This window comes from Geospiza fortis, unplaced genomic scaffold (genome assembly GCF_000277835.1).
Source record: "Geospiza fortis unplaced genomic scaffold, GeoFor_1.0 scaffold166, whole genome shotgun sequence".
In the NCBI taxonomy this organism is placed as follows: Eukaryota; Metazoa; Chordata; class Aves; order Passeriformes; family Thraupidae; genus Geospiza; species Geospiza fortis.
Window position 1 is genome coordinate 1,183,335 of NW_005054310.1, and position 23,217 is coordinate 1,206,551.

The 23,217-nt window shown below is 36.1% G+C and overlaps 1 protein-coding gene across 5 annotated transcripts in view; it reads left to right on the forward strand.

Annotated features, from left to right (window-relative positions):
- The window catches only part of PPFIA2 (PTPRF interacting protein alpha 2), a 287,287-nt gene that overhangs the window by 251,512 nt on the left and 12,558 nt on the right, over nt 1–23,217 (forward strand). For 3 of the 5 annotated variants that reach the window (XM_031055533.1, XM_031055537.1, XM_031055536.1), the window contains 5 exons: nt 146–239; nt 9,082–9,090; nt 15,879–15,960; nt 19,570–19,770; nt 21,824–22,802. In XM_031055533.1, coding sequence (XP_030911393.1) covers nt 146–239; nt 9,082–9,090; nt 15,879–15,960; nt 19,570–19,770; nt 21,824–21,955 — 518 coding nt within the window. In that variant the 3' untranslated portion in view covers nt 21,956–22,802. Of the gene's footprint in view, nt 1–145; nt 240–9,081; nt 9,091–15,878; nt 15,961–19,569; nt 19,771–21,823; nt 22,803–23,217 lie in introns of those variants that run through there. The other 2 variants (XM_031055535.1, XM_031055538.1) reach the window with 2 other exon arrangements.

Genomic DNA, 23,217 nt, shown 5'->3' on the forward strand with positions numbered 1-23,217 from the left:
TGATAGATGTTCTCCAAAAGCACCAGATGTCACAGTTTAAGCTAATATAGATGATGGTGGGTGTGAGAGGAATTGAAGGGGAGGGGAACAACAGAAGAGAGACAAGGAAAAACATGGTGGGGGGTTTGTTTGTTTTATTTTCCAGGAGGTTACATGGAAACAGAGGCAGCAGCTCAGGAATCTCTGGGATTAGGCAAACTTGGAACACAAGCAGAAAAGGACAGAAGACTAAAGAAAAAGTGAGTACTGTTTTTATGTGACTTTTTGGCTGAAACTTGATTCAAATATCAGGATTTTTATTGTTTTACTCAAATGTGGAATGAGAAGCAAGACCTTCTACTGTGGCATTTTAGTAATGATGCTTCTTTGCAGTGTAAAAGTTATTAAAGCTGCATATAAAATATAGGGGGAAATATTCAGTCTGTCAATTGTACAATATTATTTCATTTGTGAAAGAACATAGGTTTACGAGAGACATTTTTCCATTTCACATTGTCATTAATCCTGTGCTTTTTGCCTTCAGTGCAATTCTGAAAAAATAGATACATATTTAGTGACTCACAATGTAGATTTTCTTTTTCAAAAGGGTGAGAAATCTCTTTTGTGTTATCTAGTGAACAGTGTTACTTCTGTTTCTGGATGTCAAAGGTTCCCCATAAACCCTAGCAGCTTCAGTTTATTTGCCTGTCAGCAAATGCAGACAAAAAGCAGCCTAGCTTTTTGTTTGCATCAATTACGTAATAATTTAATGCTGTCTTTCATGCACCCCCTTGTAAAAACAGTACACTGACTCATAGCAGCTGCCAGGAGCTATGAAGAACTAATAAAATAAGGCTGCAAACACAAGAGAAACCTCTTGGCAGCATTGCACTTACAATGTAATTAGAGGGTGTCAGAGAAAAAGACGGTACTTGAAATTGACTTTGCAAATTCATTCTGTAAACAAATAGGTTTATTTTCTCACTTTAATACTATTGTTTGGATTCTGAAAGCCTCATTTTAAAATTTTCTGAGTTTTTAGGTTTGTTTCACTCTTTTAAAATTCCTTGGCTGAGTTTCAAGAGAATTTTCAGTTCTAATCCAAAGAATCTAGGGATAATGTTTGAGCTTCTCTTTAAATTTTTATGTTGAATATTTTTAATCATGACTTTTCTGTCAAGTGCTTGATGAAATACAACTTTAAATGTACACATCCATATAATGTACAAATGCAAACATTCTGCTTAAATCAGCTTCAATTTAGCAATTAGAGAAGCAGTCACTGTGCTACCTGGAAGAGAAGAAACGTTTTTAATTCAGTTAAGAGACTCAAAATAGCATTCACAGGGCTGTTACAGTTGATGAGTCTTCTCCCTGTATTTCTTATCTGTACAAAATCAGTAATTTTAGAAACATATGAATGTAGATTGTTACCATGGGTTTTTTTACTAAATCTAGTAGGCATCTTTGAGGCCATCATTACCATTCATAAAGAATATAATATTTTCAGCAGCATTTTTTTTAAGTCCCAATGTGCCTTCCAGTTCAGAGGGCTGAATATATCACAGTATTGAAACAATTTTGAAGAAAATAATGCATTCATTTTGTTCACTTTCTTATCTGTTAGTTCATTAAACTGGGTAAAATAACAAGACTTGGCACACACAACTGCAAACATGACATGACTATTTCATCTATAGATTGCCTACCAACTTTTGGGTCTGTAAATAAGGGGTGTGCAGATAATCTGTTATTAAATTTCTGTCCAATCTCACACAATCCCATGCTTTCTGCTTATCAAGTCTTTCCTTTTTTTCTCCTGTGTCTGTCTGTCCTTGGTTCTTTATGGATTAGATGTAATCAAAGTGTCCTCTGCTGGAAGGAAAGGAATCTTTCCTTTGTGACTATGACTATTCTATTAGTCTGAACTGTATATTATTTATCCAAAGTATATTTTCTGCAACTATCTCATGAAGAAATTTAATTTTCCCCCTGTGCCTTTTAGGGTCACCTGTCTTCGTAGTTTCTCACCTAAGAACTGCAGAAAGGTTAACATACATTATTGCTAGTTTGTGTATATATGAATGTATATATTATATTGTTTTAGAGGAACCATAACATAGGAAAAATTGTAACCTATCGTGTTAGAGAAACACAGGAGAGTCTGCTGAATTATGGCAGTTGTTAGGGTGCCAAACTGTCAATAGAGTATAAAAGAATTAACACCCCCTTGTAAGAAATGCAGTCACAGCATCACAGAATGGGTCAGGTTGGAAGGGACTACAGTGGGTCCTGGTCCACCCCCCCTGCTCAAGCAGGTTCATCCCAGAGCACATGGCACAGGATTGTGTCCAGATGAGTCTTGAATATCAGTCATTTATTTTCATGTCTTACCTTAAAAAATATTAAATTGAGAAAATCCACAAAGTAATTTAAATGAAAAGTTTGTTGCAGTAGGTCACATTCCTTTGTACCAGTTCTTAACAATGCCTAATTCCCTCTGGAATGCCATACACACAGTAGGTGCAAGATTACTGAACTGTGTAGTGCAAACGAGGAAACTATGCCATGTAACATTAATGGTGGTGGGGATGTGTGGGAGGTCTTTCTAAGACATAATAAGAGAAGTCTGAGAGTAATTTCCAGCTCGTGATGTAGCAGTAAGATCTTTGGCAGTATGATTTAAGTCCTAGTGGTTGATTCCTCCTTTACTGCTAAACAAAACTGCTCTACAAACCCTGCAGAGACAGTGAGCAGTCAGTACAACACAGAGCAGAGCACCTTGTAAGCATTTTTAACTGACTTGCATTAGGACATAAAAGCCCAAGGGAGCCAAACCCACCAACAGGATAGGCAAAGGACAGGCTAAAGCTGGGAAGTACTACTTGGCATTACATTTCAAGTCTGAGACAGATTTACTTATGCTGGCTTTTCACTCCCTTTAAGAAAATAAAAACCAAATCCAAAGCAGACAAAACCAAAAACAACCTCCAAAAAAAAACCCTGCAACAAAACACCCCAACAATACAAAAAGCCTTGAAACAGTGATGCCAGAGCCAATGCTCTTTTCTATAAAACAAGTATAGGTCCACATACTGAAATTCTGTTTCCCTTCGAGACAAGCCAGGTGAAGTGGTTTTCAGCCTGTTAAGAGCTCAGCAAACAGTTCAGTGGTGCTTCTGGTGCAGGAAAACAAGGATTCTCCCCTTGCTGTGGAACAGAAGTAGGGCTCATCAGTGTGATCAACATATGACTAGTAGTCATAATCTTCACCCACCTCTGCTATTAGCTTTGATTCAGTTTGGATAAAAGTCATTATAAAAGGACAGATTCATGTTAAAATTATATCCATGGTATCTCTTAACTGAGAAATACTTAAATACAAGTGTTGCATTGACTCTGACCCCCATGGAGTTAGGAACACACTGCAGTGTGTTTTAGTGCTTTAGCCCCATTTGTTTGCATGGAGTCAGGTACTGAATAATACATTTCACTCTGAAAAGTTTAATGAGAGAGTGTGGTAATTTTGGAGACTAGTTCTCTCTCTGGTGATTATAGTGTCATTAACCTAAATTTCAAGGTTTCCCTGCTTCTTGTTTAGAAGATGCTCTTTAGATGTAAAATTTCTTTCAGTTTCAATTGACTGCTTAGACATCATTAAAATGTAATTAACAGTTTGTCTCAATGATATGCTAGACATTTATAAACCTCTAAGGGTCTCTATTCATCCAAAATTTGGTTATTACAGTAGATCTATTAGGAACAAGCCTTACTCCTAAGCCATCAAAGAGAAATTAAGGAAGCTGTGTAGAATTTTTAAATTATACCAAACATCTCTTACAAGCTGAAAAGATGGATTTAAGTTGCCTGACTCATCCATAGATGTTTACTCTCAACAGTAAATAAATGACAGTTCTGGTTAACATTGGAACTTTTTAGGTCTTACTATTTGTAAATTCAGCACATTGTTCTAGGAAACAAAAGATGAGGGTAAGGGGTATTTAAAGTGTTTAAGGTGTTGTTCATTGTTTTGTGAAATTACATGATGTTAGGGTGTATATATGCTTGATTTGTATAATTTTAACTAGACTTTGTATTTCACTTCACTTGTTCTATATAAAACGTGGTGATATTTTGTATATAGAATCTTCTGCCTTTTGCCTGAACTTTCAGAGCCTGTTTGCGTAAAGAACTCTTGTTTAAGAAAACTCAGGGTTTAGGACTGAGAATTATTAGTGGCACAGACACCATCTGTCACAGTTACATTCAAGTGAACCCCGCCAATGATTTAAATAGTTTGCAGTCCTCTAAACCATATCTTTTAATTAAGATAAACTCTTCAGGAGGCGAAAATGAAGAATGGACCTTTTCTCTTAGTATTTTTTCCCTAGTGATTAACCAGTCTCCCTCTGGAAAACACTTACCTAATTTCCAATTCTGAATTTTGGAGTTGACTCCAGCTACCATTCTCTGTGACTGTGTATAGACTATCTCCTGTGTTCGTTACATCATCCTTTGTGGGTGTTGTGCAAACTGTGCACAGTGACTTGGCCTTGGCATTCACACAGGGCTGTCATGATAGCCCAAGCCAGGACCCAGCACCGGAAGTTCAGGTCAGTCCAGTTTCTATTGCAATGTGTGAAAGTTCCTGAAAGGTTCAGGGAGTCATAGTGTCCTCTGGAACAGGAGAAGTTGATCAGTGTGTGTCTCACAAGACGATTCATACCTCAGAAAATGAGTAGATAACACTGTGGCTAAAATGAACTGTATTCCCCTTAAAAATGCATATCTTCACTGACCTCATCTTAGGTTAAAAATTAAGGCACTTAAGAGAAGCTGTATAAATGTCTTACTGTCCTTTACATAAAATGCCATACATTGAGCCCTTTATGAAAATATTCTTTTAACAATGAACTCAGCCAAACTTGAAATGTTAGCAACAAATCAAGTTGAGTTTGCTTCCCTTTTTGCTGTAACTATCCAAGAGAGCATCAATTGTTTTCTCCTTATCCATGGTTTTGCTCAGGAATTATGTCAAATTGCCCATACCTATAAGCTTCTCTGATGGCAAATACAGCTCTAGGGAGTCTTGCTTTGTACAGTGTAGTACAGCTTCAAAGGCCAGGAACCCTTCTCAAATGTAATGTTTGATTTGATCTGCAGCAATATGCAAAGTAGCAGCAAATTAGTGTCTCTGGAGAAATACAAGATGTATATATATCATATGTTGCATGAAAGTGTGTAATAACTCGTCATAGTCACTGACATTTCACAGGATGTGCTGATTGTATCCCCTCTGAGGCACCAGCATAAGGCAAGTTTTGAGACATGTAAGTGCTCTGTAGTCCTGGATTGCCACTCAGAGGTGGGTTTGACCTTTGTATGCTGCTAGTACAGTGGGAGATGGGCTTGTGCCATCATTTCTGCAGCCATCCCAAACACAAATTATTTTATAATTGTATATTTTGTACAAATTATTACAAAAATCCCTGAAAAAGAATTCACATGCAAGCCAGCTATTCTGGATCATGACGGCAAGACTCAAGTTCAGAAGCTGATAAATCCCTCGGTTTATAAATGTGAGTCAAGAGCAGTGCTTTAGCCTCACTTTTTTCTTCAGCTTTGTTTGATTTGACTCTGGACAAGAATCTGTTAATTCCATATTTCCAAAACATGCTTGATGTGAGGTTTATGTTTTCCAAGGAAAACCAAAGTAAACCATTCTTTCCCAAGAACCTGTTTTTGGAGGGATTTACTCCACAGCTAGAGGTTTTTGTTTGCCCGATTCAGCTTGCTGGCTTCAAGTGCATTGCAGAGGAGCGTTGATGTGCCAGAATGTGTACATGTGCTTACATACATGAAAAAAATCCTTGTAAAATCAAGACCTAAGCAATTCTCATATGTAAAACAAAAAAAATTCTTAGTAATCATAGCCTTATAATTAGCTTTGCAGAGAGAATTGCAGTGCTGTTAAGTCTCAGCTGATTGCTGTGATGTACATGTTAAGCAGCAGGAACATCATGTGAACAGAACAGCATGTTGGATTGACTCTCTTCCTACTTAAGGGAAAAAAAAGAATGATAAATGTTGATAAGTTCACTTGATAAAAGTTTTTTTTATTTTTTTAATGGGCAAATCCAAGTTTTAGATCTTTGTCAACAAGCAACTTGAAAAAATATTTAGGTAGACTATTTTGTGGAATACTGTGGACTATTTTGTTTGAAACACTGCAGTTATTGTGTAATTGCTTTTGCATCCACATGATGCCCCTTTAATTAGGTTAATTAATTAGGTTTCATGTGTGCAAGTGCAATTAGAATTTGATGTAGTGTATTTGTGACTACAAATAATTTCTGTCCTCTGCAGTATGCAAATAGCTGTTTCTAATGATTTTTTAATTGCACACATTATAGAAAGTGAATCCAATTGGATTTTCTGTGCCGTACACCTATGTTCCTATATACTTAATGCTTATTAAGCACCATTGTATCCTAAACATATGCAATTTATTTTTTGATGTAGCTCTTAAGAATACAATGTTTTTTCACCCCCAATCTTTTATTTTCTGAATCTTCAGGAAAAATCAAGTTTTGCATTTAATTTCATTCCTTTCTACCTTATCTATGAAACACTCAGACATGTTGTTAGTAGCTTTTAGACTGATCTTTAGTTTTTCCTCCCTTTCTAGCAAAATGTGTTTGTTTTCCCATTCTGGTGAAGGAAGGGGAGGTGTTCAGTGTTCTGATATGCAGTTTAGGATTGTCTGCTGTGTGCAGTGTGGTTTTCTCTTGGCTGGATCAGTGTCTAGTCTTGGAGACACATAAAGATGAAATTTATTTTTAAACTTAATTCCTTTAGTAAATATTTTAACGGGAACAGTTTCAAATCATTAGTCAGTCAAAGCTCTTGCAGTATTAAAATGTGTCTTGTTCTTACATTAATACTTGGAGGCTTTTTAGCATTAAAAATGTAAAGATAAATGGTTATTTATTTTGCAGAGGATTATTAAACCTAATTTAGATTATTCTAATGATGGAAAAATGATACAACATATTTTTTCTATATCTAACTCATATTTTAAAAACATTTTCTTTTTTTTAATAATACTTTTTTTTTTTAAATAGTATTTTTTATCCTTTGCCAAGTTTTTAAAATTCTCTTCCTCATAAAAGTTAAGAATATTTGTATCAGAAAATTGCTACTTTTTAATCAAACATAAACCCCCAAGGCTCTAGTCCCTATCTTATCTACATGTATAAGTCTATCCATTGCAATTTGGAACTTCTGGATAAATACAAGCTTATACCCTGGTGCATACAGCTGGCTTTCTAAGCAAGTCTTTCCAGCAGATGTAAGTATCCTATCAGATTAACTGTAGAATTAGGATTTAAAGGAAAAATGGGTAAAACACAACAGAGTAAAAATATTCTACACAACTTTTATATTCATATATGTCTAAGGAAAATGTAATAAAATGGCAATACATTTGTTGTCTTATGACAAAATAAAACCCAAACCATAAAAATACCCGAAAGGTAAAACCTAGAATTAAAAGTCCATTTTCCCCTGCTGTATTTCATTATTCTCCAACAAGATGCTCAGGAAGTGACAAGCCCCTTGATGACCTACTCCTATCTACTCCTATCATGGCCTTCAGGTCCCATAAATTGTCCACAGGTGGCTGCAAACTGCCAGCTCATTAAAACTACAAGAAAATTACTTGCATTCCAATCAATCCCCCTGTTTCTCTCTACACATAGCCAAAGGAGTACTCAGTGGAAAATGTAACAAACAGCAGTTCTGCTTCAATTTACTGCAGAAGGCTCAAAATTAAAAGCTTTTTCAGCAAAGGTGATCACATCAGTCTTTGCAATTAGTTCAGTAGAAAATGAGAATGAATCATGAATGCATATTCAATTCTAGTGCTACTTTCATCAGGTTTGGTAATTTTTTTAATAGCTCCCTAGTACTTTACTTATATTACATTCCTTTGTTGTCCTTCCCTTCCTTAATCTTCCTGTCTTAAACTTCTTGTGTATAAATTTGTCATTTGTTTCCATCTACTTTTCTGTGTTGCACTTTCTCTGCTCTCTCTCAGCTGTTTTGCTGATCTTGCACACATGAAAGCAAAATTGAAGTCCTCAAAAACAATGCCCTTCTGAACTGACTGAAATGTCTGCAACCTCTTCCTAGTTAAACACAGAAAAGGTTTTTCATCTCACATTTATTACAACTATATCTACCAAGCATTTCTAGATCTCTGTAAATAATTTGTCAATAGAAGTGTAATATTTTGTGGTGTCTGGGTTTCATTCAGGCCTATAATTTTCTTTTTTATGATGGCAACTAATAGATGATATAGAAAGTTTATTATCAGCAATGACTACAGCAGTCCTCCTTTCTCCTCCATATACTGTATCTATTATATTGGCAATAATGGGTTACCTAGAGGGCAAATCATTCATACCAGTGTTGCTACTGATATAGTGTTAGTATGCTGATATTAAAAACTGCTGATATTAAAACATACCTCATCCACATTAAAATTGTAAAATTAAAATTTTACAACCAATTCTAGGTCATTTTTGATTACTTTGAGATATTTTGCTAAAATATTATTAAAGTGCACATAGAAAAGTAAACCTTGGTATGTAGCCCACTCAATTTTACTGTGTGTCGGTGGTAATTTGGTTAAATCCACAGGTTTGGGATTTTCAAGATTTTTAGGGTTACACAAATACGCTTATGAAATTATACAAATCTAAGCAAAAAGCTTTTATTTGAAAACCTGCTCCACATTCGCTGTGTTTACAGATCTTTGGCATGAATATCTATTGTTGATGGAAGATGTGCTGTGCTGCGTGGTTCCTAATAAATAGCCACCATGAGTTTAATGAAAATCTCATTTTGACAATTTCATCAGCTCCTCACAAGAGCACTTAAGTTTTCTAAAGCATTGAAAGATCAGTTACAAAGATTTCTGTAGTTATAATGGTGATATTATTTTATCTATCATATTATTTATTTTTTTATGGACTACGATATGTTCATTAACATTTATGTGCTTTTTTTTCCATTCATCTCTCTTCATCTCATGAAAAGCATATCTGGGTAAGTTAAAATGCCATGGTTGCTGAACATATTAATCTTCAGCACCATGTTTATTTTCTATGTTTTATTCCTACTTTTTTTTTTTGTTTTTCCGTGAATCTTATGTAACAAATCCATTCAGAAAACTGAAACCGAATCCATTCAAAAAAAATGAAAGATTTCAAAGTACTCAGAATAACTGAAAACCTTGAAATCATACACAAATTTAGGCTAGGACTTGCTCCTGAAGTGCTTGACAGAATGAGTTAACTACTTGGAGATAACTTCTGTCATTTTTTTTTTTTAATAAACACATTTTGGGAGGTCTAAAGTCCAGAATCACAAAGACATTTGAGAGTTATAATCAGTGGAAAAATTATGAGTTTAACAAATGCTGTTAAGGCATGAATTCTGTTTAATTGAATCACAAAAGACTCACAGAGTATAGAAATTGTTTTTCTGTTTGAACCACTCATGTTGTTTCAAAGCAAACATATATGCAAAAATATTTTATTTGTGCATATAATTTTACTGTTTTCTCTTTCACCAGTTCATTTTCTTGTTTGTTTTGGTTTTAGTAATTAACCTGATATCAAGTTTAAAATCTTTATCTCTTCTTTGATCTATTGTAGAAATTTTATTTCTTCTTGAATAAGAATTTGCAGACTTAATGAGGAAATTTCAGTAGGTGAAAGGATACAAAACTTAATTTTGAACAAGGATTACCACAATAATTTATAATATGTGATTATGAAATTGCTTTATAAAAAGAGATTTGATAACATTTGATCACCCTGGGAACCCTGAGGGTCTCTGATGTACTACAATACACACAAGATTGAAAGGCTGTGTATTATGCAAGTCTGCTAATTTCACAGCTGTTTTATTTGGTTTTTAATACTAGCCCTCTGAAGATCTATTTGTCAGGGTTTGTCTTATCCATTCCTGAATGTACTTCACTTAGCCTAATAAATATCTTCAGAAAAAAAGAATGCTGCCCTCCAGTTTGCATACAACTTAAATGTACACCTAACATGGAATATCCACAGCACTGTAATTCTCTAATCTGGAATACTGTGGAAATTATACTTCCTTATTTTATAGATTTAAAAACATTCTGTTTATTACTTACATCTTGATTTCTGTATTTCAGTCATCTTTTTCTGAAAACTCCTTAAAGTTGAATACAAAACATTTTTTAAAATATTGGAGATTGAATTTTGTCCATTGTTTCCAGTCTGACCTGATATTTGATATCAGAAAGGATAATGAGGGTTTCCAATAATTTAAAATCCAGATAACTTAAGTGTCAAAGTTCAAACAGGATCTGGCATAGTTTTTAATTAGTGCAGTCTTTAAATCAGTTGGATCCTTTCAGATTAAATTAAATCTGCATTGTATGGCAATAAGAACTCTTGAGTCTCTCCCCAACCTCCCACTCCACTTCCTACTTTAAATCCTTTATATTCTTGCAGAAAATACATATATATAAAATGTAACTTGATATTTTTATTAGATATTATTAACTTATACAAATTCAACTCTTATTTTTTCATGCAATGTCCTGAGTTACAGGATTCTGGCATGTCTGAAATATTTGGCAAATGACAATAGAAAGGATAAAATCTAATTCCAGTTTAATTCATTAGAAATCCTGTCTCTTGTTTTTTTCAGACTTTGTATGTTAGATTTCAAGCAGCAGATGTGTTTAATCTTACCTTGAAATCATAGGATTACTCAGATAAATGCAATATATTTGGTCTGTCTTTTCTGTCTGGTTCTCTTCTAGAAACCTATCATGTACAGTACTGTGTTGTAAATGAAACATTTTAATATTGGTGGTAACAATAACCATAATAATGTCAGTTTATAGTCAGAGGACCTACTAGGTAAAAACTTCCATCTGTTTTCTGTTTGAGAAAATGTCTGTGACTAAAGGCCATTTCACAATCTAAATTACCCATTAGCCAAATTTTTAAATCAATTCTGCTTGTGTTTTACAAACATGATCTGGCTCTTGACTTCACTCTGACTCCTTGTCAATTTATCTCACATTTATGGTTATGTTTTAATTAAGGACATTATATATTTTATGCAGTGTAATATCCCTGAGGTCTTTTCACATGAACCCTATTAGATATCAGAGTAAATCCTATTACCTGCAGAAATATGAAGACTTGTGTTAAAATATTGTTTACATTTCATCAAGACGATGTCTGGGTGCCGTGTATTGCACAGAGTGTTTGCATTACGTGTGTTAGAAATCCTGAGCTGTCTTTGCTTGTTTGCTTCGTGGGGGGCAGCCTTGTCTTCATGAAGAAAATTGAATGCCACTGAATGACACACTTTAAGTCAAGATAGCATTAACATCCTACACAAATTCTATTTAAAGATTATTAATGTTTTTAATAAAGATCATTGGACTTTAAGCAATGAATTGATGACAGCTGCTGATACAGAGCTGGAATTTCCCTGGTACTAGAGAATACACATGAAGTAGATTTGCAGGATAGTAACATAATTTCACTCATTTTTTCTGCCTTCCTATTGCTTCCATGTACTTCTCCTGTCCAAGGGATTATTGAAGCATTCAGAAGTCCCCATGCTATGAGACAGTTGTACTCTCAAGTTTTTAGGTTGATCTGGGCAGTTTGTTGTACCTGGCTCCTGGATGAGGCAAATGGTCCAGTGTCCTTAGCAAGTCATTTTGGGGAGGATTAAACATCAGAAGTCCGTGCTAGGGAGGCAACTTTGCTTCTCCAGCACACAGCTTCACAACACAACTTGACATTATGTGACTTTTCTTTACTGGCGTCAATAAAAATGTGAAAACAGCCCACTTTACGTGGCGCTCCCTAAAACACACAAAGTATTTCTCAATGTTGGATTGATGTTAAGCAGTTGATGTTCATGAAATTTCCAGACTTTACAAAACCAGTCTCAGAGTAATGATATATTTTAAATAGCATATTCCAGTTACTCCCATAATATCTCCAGGAAGAAGATTTTGTTCTTTAGCAGTAATAATGTTATATTTTAAAATATGGCTTTAATTTGGAATTCATGGCAGTGGTAGTAAGTGGTTTAAACCTGTATCTGCAAAATAATGTCATTTGTAGTAATGCCTAATTAATGTCAATTTTTCCTTGTTTTCATATGCTGCCAAAAACCTAAGCAAGCATGGAAATTGCATTTAATCCCCTTCCTCCTCGCCAATGCAACATGGACACATTGTAACATGGAGTACTCTTCTGACAAAGTCTGAAGAGGGGAAAATCCCCAGTTCCCCTGCGAAGAACCTTCTAAGTTAGATTGTCTGTATAATACTTTTCATGATCCCCCAAACCCTGTATTTGTAATGAAGGGAAGAGGGAGTGATAAGCTCTAGGGTATTTGTCCCTTCTTCCTCCTGTGATCAATTGTATGTTTTTGCAAGGAAAATTGAACTGCAGTTACCAGTGTTTTGCTTTGGGGTTCTTCTGTTTTCAGGAAGCCAGTGACTATGTCAAAAGGACAACTGTAGACAACATCCTGTCCATTCTAAAATATTGTTTTCTATTGTAAAACTGGCAGGTCACTGGATTCATTTTTCAGGTGATTTGCACAATTGGTCAAAACAGTGCATATTTTTTCCTACATGATACTTTTAACTTAATGGAAGAGTGGATTTTTTTTTCTATAGTGCTAGTTCATATGACCAAAAAAAACCCCAGACACACCATTCATTAGGGTTTTCACTGACTGCAAACTAAAGAATGTATCTCTTAGTCAAAAAATAGAAATTCTGAGTTTAGGTTTGGCTCATAAAGGTTCAGGTTTGAAGGCTTGAAGGTTCAGGTTTCACAGATCTCCTGGTTTGTATTAAGAAGTAGTCAAAAACTAATATTCCAAAAGTAAATTCCAATTTCCATTAACTTTAATATTGCGGTGCTGTTTATAAGAATCATCTGAGGAAGAAATTACAAGTTTTTAAGCATTAAATTATTTTTAAGGCAAGAAAATATTATAAAAGTCCTTTTACTATCCTTCTGCATTGATGAGGGAGGCACAACCCTTATGATGGCTATAATTCATGTGCATGCCTGAGTACAGGATTTTTATCTTTATGTTAAAAGTATTTTCAATTCAGAGCAATTTCCTTCTACATGCAAAGACCGTTTGGATTGTGTTTATCAAACTAAAGGCTTTGGCTATAGCACATATTATATGTATACACATACATATATGGCATCTCATTTCTGGCCTGTCCCCATTTTCTTGAGCTGAAATCAGTAACCACAGCTCTCTTTTCCTTTACCTCTGTGAGCCAGACTGCCTCTGAAGTAACAGAAGTGCTTTCCCACTGTGGGAGAATGTATTGGTTTGAGAATCACTGGAATGGCTGTAAGCCTCTACACCAAGCCTCGGGCTGGTACAGATGTTGCAAAGTCACAGAAGACTCCCTAGAAATATGTGCTTTGTAATTCCAGTATAAAGGAACTGAGTTTTTCATGGAAGTGAAACCTTGAAGTGCCAATGCCTCTTCTTCAGGCATCTCAGTTCCTGAAGTCATGCAGAGGTTTAACACCAAATCCAAGAGGCCGAGACTTCCTTCCCACCTCCTTGTAGTCCAGGTGCTGCTGCTTTCTTGCTTGGAGCAGGAGACCAACACAAGCAAGGAAGGCCAGTGACCCTCAAAGGCATGATCTCATTTTCTACTTAACATGTTAACCAGCCCTGCTCGTTCAGCTGGGACGATTGAAGAGAATAGCTCAGATAAAAAACTCTGGGATCAGGTTTCTTCAGGGATGGACTCCCAGCTGCAGAAGGGGCTGCTCCCCAGGCTTGGGCTGGTTGTAGGGAAGGAGCACATTGTATAGGGTTTTGTGCAGCCCATGCTCTGCCATGGGATACCAAAAGTGGCCAGGTGAGGCAGGGACATTCCTGAAAGCTTGTGTCTCCCTAAGGATGGCCATGCCAACTCTCAGACTTGGTAGCAGCAGGAGACCTGCAGCCCTGTTGTAGCATCTGAGGGAGGGACAGCACCACTGTACCATCTGCAGAACCAACCCTGAAGGAAGGCTGCAACCTCAATACCTCATCCACAGGTAGCTGGGATGTGGCCAAGTCTGGCCATGCCTTAATTCTGCTCTCCTAAGCAGGCAGGTGAATACCTTTCATAGGCATTCACTACTTATCTCCCTTCCTGCATCCCCACTGGCTGCTGAAGGTAACAGGGTGTTCGTGTACCCAGAGAGCACCTTCTTGTTTTACTGAGGGTTTTGCTTTCACAGAAATCAAGGATTGCTCCACAGTGGCTTGGGATATCCCAGTGACAAAGGAAAGGTCTGCTTCAAAGGCTGTGTGGGAGGAGAAGCTGTATCAATTTCAGTAATGCTGTCAAGTATTTGTAATGTTACATATTACTACAGCATAAGCTCAAAAAATAAAGCAGCTTGCTTTCCATAAATATTCAGAGCCAGGGATTTAAACCTGTATGCAAAATCTATTATTTGAGTTCCATTTTCTGCTAAAGCCAAATTCACTCAGTGTGGCCCCTTGGCAAGGCAAAAATCCCCAGATGACTACTCCTTACAAGTAAAATCACTCCATTGCTTTTATCTGCTGTGATTTTATAGTACATATATTTGAAAGGCTGCTGAGGCAGTGATGAATTGTCAAGGGATAACTGAACCACAAAGGCTGTAGTAATAAAGGAGGACAGAAAAAAATTGAAGCCATAATTCCAAGATTTTCTCGTTATTTGGTGAATGTAAGCAAATTTTAATACTACATTAGCATAGTCACTGTCTAATTTGTTTTTCACTACAGCTTGTTGCAGAGAGCATTCTTTTGTCTTTTGCTCAGTGGGAGGCAGCTGAAAACATGTTAAACATGTTAAATACCAGGAAAAAAAGACATTTGAAGGACTGCTTTTTCTACACCATCACCACATGGAATGTCTGGTGAAATAGCTGAATGTTTTTAATATAGAGCATTTTCCTGGTAGTCTAGCTGACTAGTTTATGTGTAACTATACCAAATATTTAATACAGCCATATTAAAAGTATCAATTAAACTTTGAGAATGATGTTTTACATATACACCAGTTTTAGTCCAGAAAAACTGCAGATACAGGAGCTGGGTTGATATTTGATCAATTCAATAGACAGACATCTATGTATATATATAAAATTGAGAAATCACATCAATTCTATAATTATAAAAACTACATCAGTAAACTATATAGAATTAAAATCCAAACATGGGACTACCAAAGATACAATCAACTCTTAAATAGCCAGAGATGGCACATTTAAGGTACAGAATAGCTGTAGTGCACAGGCCCTAGCACTGTGCATAGCTGGTACAGCTGGCTCAGTGTTTCAAATACAAACACCTCTCAAATCCAGCTGCATACAGCCATGCTTAGTTCGTGTCTAGAAGTTGCCACTTCTGGGCCTTACTGAGTCCTTACCAGACCAGAGCTAAGTTAGTCTCAGGACTCCCTCAGTTTTCTCTTCACCAATGTCTGTTTTGATACCCCTTTATTATAGGGTATACTGATTTTTTAATTGCTAAAGAAGAGACAGAAACCTCGCCTTTTGTATGTTAGATGTTTAAAAGGATGTCAGAAAAAATGAAGAATTGGGAATAGATTGAGAGTATGTTCAACAGGAGAAAGAGCTGTATTGTTATCTTGTGTGTTCTGTGCTTTTTCTATGCCTGTCATTGTGTTTCACTGTTATTGCCCTTCAAAAAAGGCAGAGTTGCATTTTTTGTCCCAACACATAACTGCACTTATTTACCATTTCTTGATCCATTTTTAGACATGAACTTCTGGAAGAGGCTCGGAGGAAAGGTTTGCCTTTTGCACAGTGGGATGGACCGACAGTGGTTGCCTGGCTGGAGGTAAGTGTTGGCCATAACTTGAAAATGTGAGTCACATTTGTAGACTGCTTCTGTGTGCTTGTCCTTAAAAATCTTAAAAGAGACTGTTACAGCCTCTTCCTCTCCTGCTGTGCGCTGTGCCATCAGGACTATGTGGGCTTTGACACTGGTGTAAATTAGAGACTGGAGCTGAAAAAAGTAAGACAGATTTACACAGTGGGATGAGGACCAGAAATGCGCTTGAATCCCAAAGTTTTTAAATCTTTGAATTACTCAACCTCTAAATGTCTAGGAACTCCACAGACTCTTCACCATTTTCACTTGCAGTGTGGGAGACCCAGGTTGAAATCTCCCTGATTTGATAGGCAGTGCCTTCATATCTGAACTCCAATGTGCAGAGAGCTGTCCTTTAGGTACTTTGGAGGACCTAAATGAATGGGTTTTGGAAATCAAGAGGAAAAAAACATTCAGCAGAGCTGTCATCAATTTTGACAAAGTAATCAATGAATGTTTTAGGTGAAGGAACTACTCAAAAAATCGTACACAGATGCTGAGGGGAGAAGGCTGCAGAAAGTAAGAATGTTATACAAATCCACAGTCACTTTTATTTGGCAAGGCTGAAACACTTCAGTACAGATACAAACTCTTTGTTGGCTCAAAGAACAAGTCTATTCCTTACTATACCAAGCATCTCTACCTGTTCACAACTTTTCTCCTGCCTGCTCTAGCTATCATCCGTTGATCATCAGTTAGACTTTGTAAAGTTTTCCCCTGCAATAGAAAAAAAGAGATCCCTCTCCAAACCTTTGACAGAAATATGCTAGTGAATAAATGAAAGATGAGAAATGAAAGCAGCTAGTGTCCACAAAATTTCAGCTTCATATTGGAATTGCTCAGGGTACCTAATGAAAAATACAAAATGAAAACTGCAGAAAGTCAAGACAAGCATTTGTATATGATCTTTGAAAATAGGATTATATCCTCATTCCCAAAAAATCTCTGTTAATATGGAACAATCCTTAATTTGGCCACTACTTTGCTTTGTCATATGACTTTAAGAGTTCTGTAACCAGATTTATATCAGTCAGAAATATTTAGTATTACAGTAAAGGCTGATTTGCTGGAGACATGAACATACAAAAGTCTGTAATTTCTGCATACCAACACCCTCATCTTTCAAGGAGATCTGCAGTTTCAAGCAGTTTTTGACAAGTTAAGCCCTACTTTTTTTTTCCCCTTGATTCTTTTCTGAAAAATAGGATATGCTTCCCACTGTCTAAGAGAGGGGCTGTAAAGAGAAAACAGGATCTGTGAAGTTCTTGGGGAATATGATGACAGTAGCACAGGAGAGCTCAACAGGAAGTTTATGTCACAGTAGTCAGTGCATATTGAAAACTGATGACAAAAAGATATAAGGATAGGACTAGTGTGTTTATTCTGTGAGCATCAGTACATTTCATACTCTCCTAAAGAAAAATATGTGTCACTTCAACTACAGAATAAAGTAAATATTAAAGGAGAAAAAGGCTCACAATTTAGAAGTATATTGTGAAATTTTCAAACTTTATAGGGCTTTTCAGCCTCAGCATTTATTCTTGTTGTTTGTATGTAGCACAGACACAGTTGAGAAATAATTTAAGAATTTTGTGTTTTCTTAATTCTGGAAAAGTATATTGCTCTTGATATCTGAGTTCTCTGTCTAGAATGATTTCTGTCTTCACTTTTTAGAGACTGTTCATGTAACATCATTTTCTGCTAGACAGCTATTTTGTTAAAGAATTTACTTATTTTGTTAAAGAAATGATTTACCTAATGAGCAGCAAACAGTTTAATCTATTTCTGCAGGGTGAATAATTCCCAGTGCTTATGCTTTTCTGCTTTCCAAGTGCATGTGTGAAAAAAACTAACGTTAAAATAAATGAGGTGATGAAATACATTTTAAAGCTATGCATGGTTTTCTCATGGCCATTTAAGTGCAGCTGGGTGTTATCTACATTATTTTTGGTTTTTGTCTTTTTCTTTCATGAAGCTTTGTATTTTGTAACAGTTTGTTGGAATCAGATCATGTTTTTAGGTTCAGACTAGCATTGGATGGATGGTAGCGTCTAATCCCATCTGTGGGAAGGACTTAAACAATGCAGTCATTTCTCAACCTCTGTCATACTTCAGGACTCAAAGCTTGACGGAGCCTTCTGCAACTTGACAGTCAAGTCTGTTTTCCCTGTGACATAAAAGTGATCTAACAGCTGTCTTTTTTGGAAATGTTTCCCAGATAAAGTATAAATCTCTTAAGAACCACACACTTCTTCCCCCTACTGTGTCAAATGAAATGAAAATCCTTTCAATTCATCACTGCTTTCCAGATTTTTTTGGTGAATTTCTTCATTTCCTTGACCTTGTGTCATCTTTTAGTAACCCTTTATTAAGAGAAAAAACAAAAAGACAACCAATGGAATCAGCTAATTCTGATGGCCTATTTGATATGCACATAGCTAGGTGCATTTGTTTTGTATTATGTTATCCCTAAAATCTCAGTGATTATGGCATTCACTGCTTATGTTCTTCTCACAGGCTTTGCTAAGCATAATGTACTTCACACCATGATTAAAAACCTCACATGTGTGATACGAAATTACCTCCTTTGGGAAAAAAGAGCTGTAGACACTGACATTCATATTAATGAGGCAGCATACAATGAGAAAGCTGAGAAAAACAAGAGTAATTCACACTCAATAACTCCTTTAACAAGGAAAGAATAAGTGGTGAAGAAAGGGGCTGGCCTAGGGTAGTAAGACTAACATAAGGAGAATAAAAGCATAGAAGTATATATCTTCTAAATCCATAGGTGATGGAGCTCTGCTCACATTTTGCTGCACCTACTAACCAATATTCCTAGCTGGGATGTGACATCAGACTGTTCCCAAATTTACTGTAAAGTCTGTCCCTGATAGGTTGATTATTTGAACTGGGCTTGGTTAATTTCTACTCAGAAGATAAAAGCTGAGAAATGTAAGATTGTGCGTCTTGGGTACACCATGTTAAAAAAGAGAAAGCCAAATTTTAGTACAAAAGTGAAAAAATTACTTAGTTCCTCTTAGATGATTTTCTGTACATAAGATTATCAGATAGGCAGTAACATTGACTTGTGCCAGTACTTGGTAATTAAAACCTGGGAAAGGAGTAGCCCAGGGGATGGAGGCAGATCTAAAAATAATTCAAAGCATGCCTTGCTTTAAAGTTCTGATTACACTAAAAGCAAAAAGAATTCACATGAAATCATGGCAATTTCAAAGGTTCTGAAACAATTTTTTTCTGTTAAAGACTATGATATTCATACTTATTTGTGTGTGTTACCATGCTTATTCAGACTGATAGGTGTCCCGACAAATTAATTGTTATTGGTCATTAATTAATTGGTTATTAGTGGTCATGACACCAAGTCTGACAGTTTAAGAAGCTTTTGGACAATGCTCTTGGCACATGATGTGATCCTTGAGGCTGTTCTGTGCAGAGCCAAGAGTTGGACTTGATTGTGCCAGTGGGTCCCTTCCAGCTCAGGATATTGTATGATTGTGATTTCATTTGAGAGATGAAGCAGTGCTTTGGATGAAATGTCCTTTCTCTTGGCAGCTCTGGCTAGGGATGCCAGCCTGGTACGTCGCTGCCTGCCGTGCCAACGTGAAGAGCGGAGCTATCATGTCTGCTTTGTCCGACACTGAGATTCAGAGAGAAATTGGAATCAGCAATCCTCTCCATCGCCTAAAACTCCGATTAGCAATCCAGGAGATGGTATCGTTGACAAGTCCATCAGCACCTCCAACGTCCAGAACAGTGAGTCCTGTTCAGCTAACTTTTTTTCTTCCCACTTCACCCTACAGGAGTCTGCAGAAAAACTTTTGTAGTACCAGAGTGGCTCTATGATAACACACACTACATAATCAGTGAAAACTGTCTAATAAAGGCTCAGAACTACCTGTTCATCATTTCCTTGATTGTTGATTGCTGTGGTTTTTCTTTTATCAGATATTCTTATTTCTTTAAAGTCATTGTTTTGATTATCCTTGATGTTATCTAAATTGGTATCAAGCATCTTATTTGTAATTTTGCCTTTATTTTAGCCTTTCTCTTTCTTCAAATCATCTTTACCAGCCTAATCAGATTGTGTTTCTCTTTTTTGTTTGTTTGTTCTCTTTCTTTATTTCTTTTTTTAGGGAGGAGGGGAGGCAGGTGTTGGGAGAGGTCATGTAGAAACACAGCTCTTTTGAGTCTTTTTCTCATTACCCCTTTTTGCACCCTTTCAAATGTTATCTAATAAAAATCAGCTGGCTTTAGGTTCTTCATGCTTTTAAGAGAAGCAGTGATTGGAAGTGTGAGGGGAGCGTCGGGAAAGTGGAAGTGGAGTCTGTGCATTCAGTGAGGAAGAGAAAGTGGTAGCAGAAAGGAGGGAAGCAAGTAAAGATACACAGAGATACAAGTCTGAAAGGAAAGGGGAATATATCAAAAAGAGCAAGGAAATAGATCAGGGGAGAGTAAGAATGAATGTGCTATATATAAAAAGCAGGAAAAATGGGCTAAACTGATGAGGACAAAAAGAAGCAGGATAACAAAAGGGAAGACTTTAATGCTCAGATTTGCTGATGATAATGGAGATACAAGAAGCAATGGAGACTAACAAAAAAGAGAATCAGATGGCAAATGTGGCATGGAATTGAAGGACAAAGACTTACTACTCCAGTGGTGTAACTCAGATTTCTACTAGAAAGGCAATAATAATGATTATGTTAATAATATTTATATTTTGTAATATTTTGTCTTCGTTCAATTTATGGAGAATCTTTTGGTGGAAATTAGAATTCAGATACCTTTGTAAGCTACATAAGCAACAGCACTAGTATTGCTATCGGCTGCCCTTTTATCTTCATGTTGCTCATGTTCATTAAATATTGTAGTTTGCTGTCTGATGCTTTCTTACCTGAAAACAGTTTTGTGTGTCATTACCATGGTAATATTATGAATTGTAGTGGATTTTACTAAAGTAAAGCAGTGAAGACTCAATATGATGTTTGAATTACTACACAAAATTAATTTTGATTTTAAAAGTATAAGAGGATATTTCAAAGGACAAAAGCATTTATACTTACAAAGTGAGAAAATATTATGTTCAAGCTAAAAACATTGGGAATACTTTTGCCTTGTTTTTTTAATTCTGCCTGAGTAACTCTGTGCACACAAAGCTGCCCTGCCCTGGAATGTGCATTTTTGAGTCTCCAGTCTTTCTGCTTCCCCTCTTTCTCAGGAAAGGAGTTAATTTATCTCAGGTCTCCAGAAAACATAGCACACATCCCTGACTCTTGCTCCCTCCCTGACTCTTCTTACTGTCCTAGTAATCATTTGATGAAAAACAATAGGATGAGGACAAACAGTTTTAGAATTTAATTATCTTGACATTTTGATTTACAGAAACATGGGAGAAATATTCATTATTTAGATTACAATATGACCTTGTGACTTGTGCAGAATATTTAGGCTGGAAAATCTTTGGGAGCTGAAGCTTACCTGTGCACAGAGCTGTGAGCTAAACGTTGCATTTGCCAGTTGTTTATGAAATGCAGCTTTAACTATTATTCTTTCCTTTGTGGCAGTGCTCTGCCGGATTTCATCCATCAGTTCTAGTTGTAATACTCCATCACATCTGTTCAGAAGCCGCTAATGAAAGATACAAACCAAGTTGTCTAAAGTTGTCTCTAGTTGCAGCTCGGTAGAGGCAAGAACGTGCTTGTGCTGATGGTGATGCGCTGTTAACTTACAGTGGTGCTGCCTTTCTTCTTTACCACTGCTTACCTAATGTGGATCCCACCTGCCCTCCTGCGGGCCTTGTCTGTAGCCCTCAGGCAATGTCTGGGTGACCCATGAAGAAATGGAAAATCTTGCTGCTCCAGCTAAAACGGTTAGTCATTCCACTTCCACTTCAAATGGTTTCAGTGCTCCAAAGAGAATAGGCCTGTTCCTGCTTTAACACAGGTGCCATATCTTCTGTAGGATGTGTCCCAAAGCATGCCATTAGAAAGTTGCAGGGAGTAATGAAATTGAATTTAAAGAACAGTTACATAATATTTCAGCAAATGGTATTGCCATCACAAAAATTGCGTGACCCTAAAACCAGTATTGGACTTATAAGAGTATATAATAGTTTCAGTGCCACCGTCAAACCTCATTTAATGAAATGACATTGTCACGGTTACAGGTGCAACATTTCCCCTGTAATCTGCTCCCTCTTCTTCTAAATGGTGTTTTGTAATTGCTGACATAGAAAGAAATAAGAAAATGCTTGAGAATGGTGCATTAAACAACTTCATGTTTTCATTAATGCTGAGTGTTTCTTGTCCATACTTGGGTATTAATGATCTTTGATTTCAGGTGCATGGAGAGTGTCATTTATTTATTGATTTTTGTCAAACCTCTCCCTTAACGCTAAAGTAAGACTTTTTTTTCAATTTGGAATATATGTTATTTTATGTTTTGGTTGTTAACATTATATCATAACTCCACAGATGTGCTTATAAAATATGATGCAATGTTCCAGTGAGATCTCTGAAAAAAATTATCTTCAGTTTGGCAAACTTTATATTCAGCCCAATCCACAGCGGGAGAGGTTCTGGAGCTAAATTTTGATGCAATAAGGAATTATTTCTTCAGAGTTTATGCTTGTTATAGTATTTAAAGTTTTTCCATCAGCAGTAAGGAAGCCAATTCTCATAATTTTTTTTTAGACTGAGCTCATTTCTAGTTTTATTATTGTTGGTAAAGATTAATGCAAATATAACAGCACTGAACTGACAAGAAGTGAAGTTGATCCTGTTTAACTGGCCAGCCAGAAAAATACAGTTTTTACATAAAAAATGTTATGTAAAAAGCCCCTTTACAATACATTCTCAAGAAGACATATTTTTATTGTTAATGTTTTAAAATCAAACTAGAAACAAAAAACTACATCCTTAATGTCCAAATTTTTAGGCAAATGTTTGTGTTTTAATTGTGAAACTGTGAAAAGTGCTTAAATAATGCTGTAAAATTTCACCAAAATATAATGATTTTCTATCTTGAAAACTCAGCTACATTTTATGGTCTTAGTCTTACAATTTTCCAGGTAGTTTAGCCCAGGACATTGCCACTGGCCAGTTATTTTATTTGTGCACTTTATTTTCATTTTCATTAACATGCATATGAAAATCACATCTTTTCATAACTAATTTTTATTGTCTTTTTACCTGCTTTTCT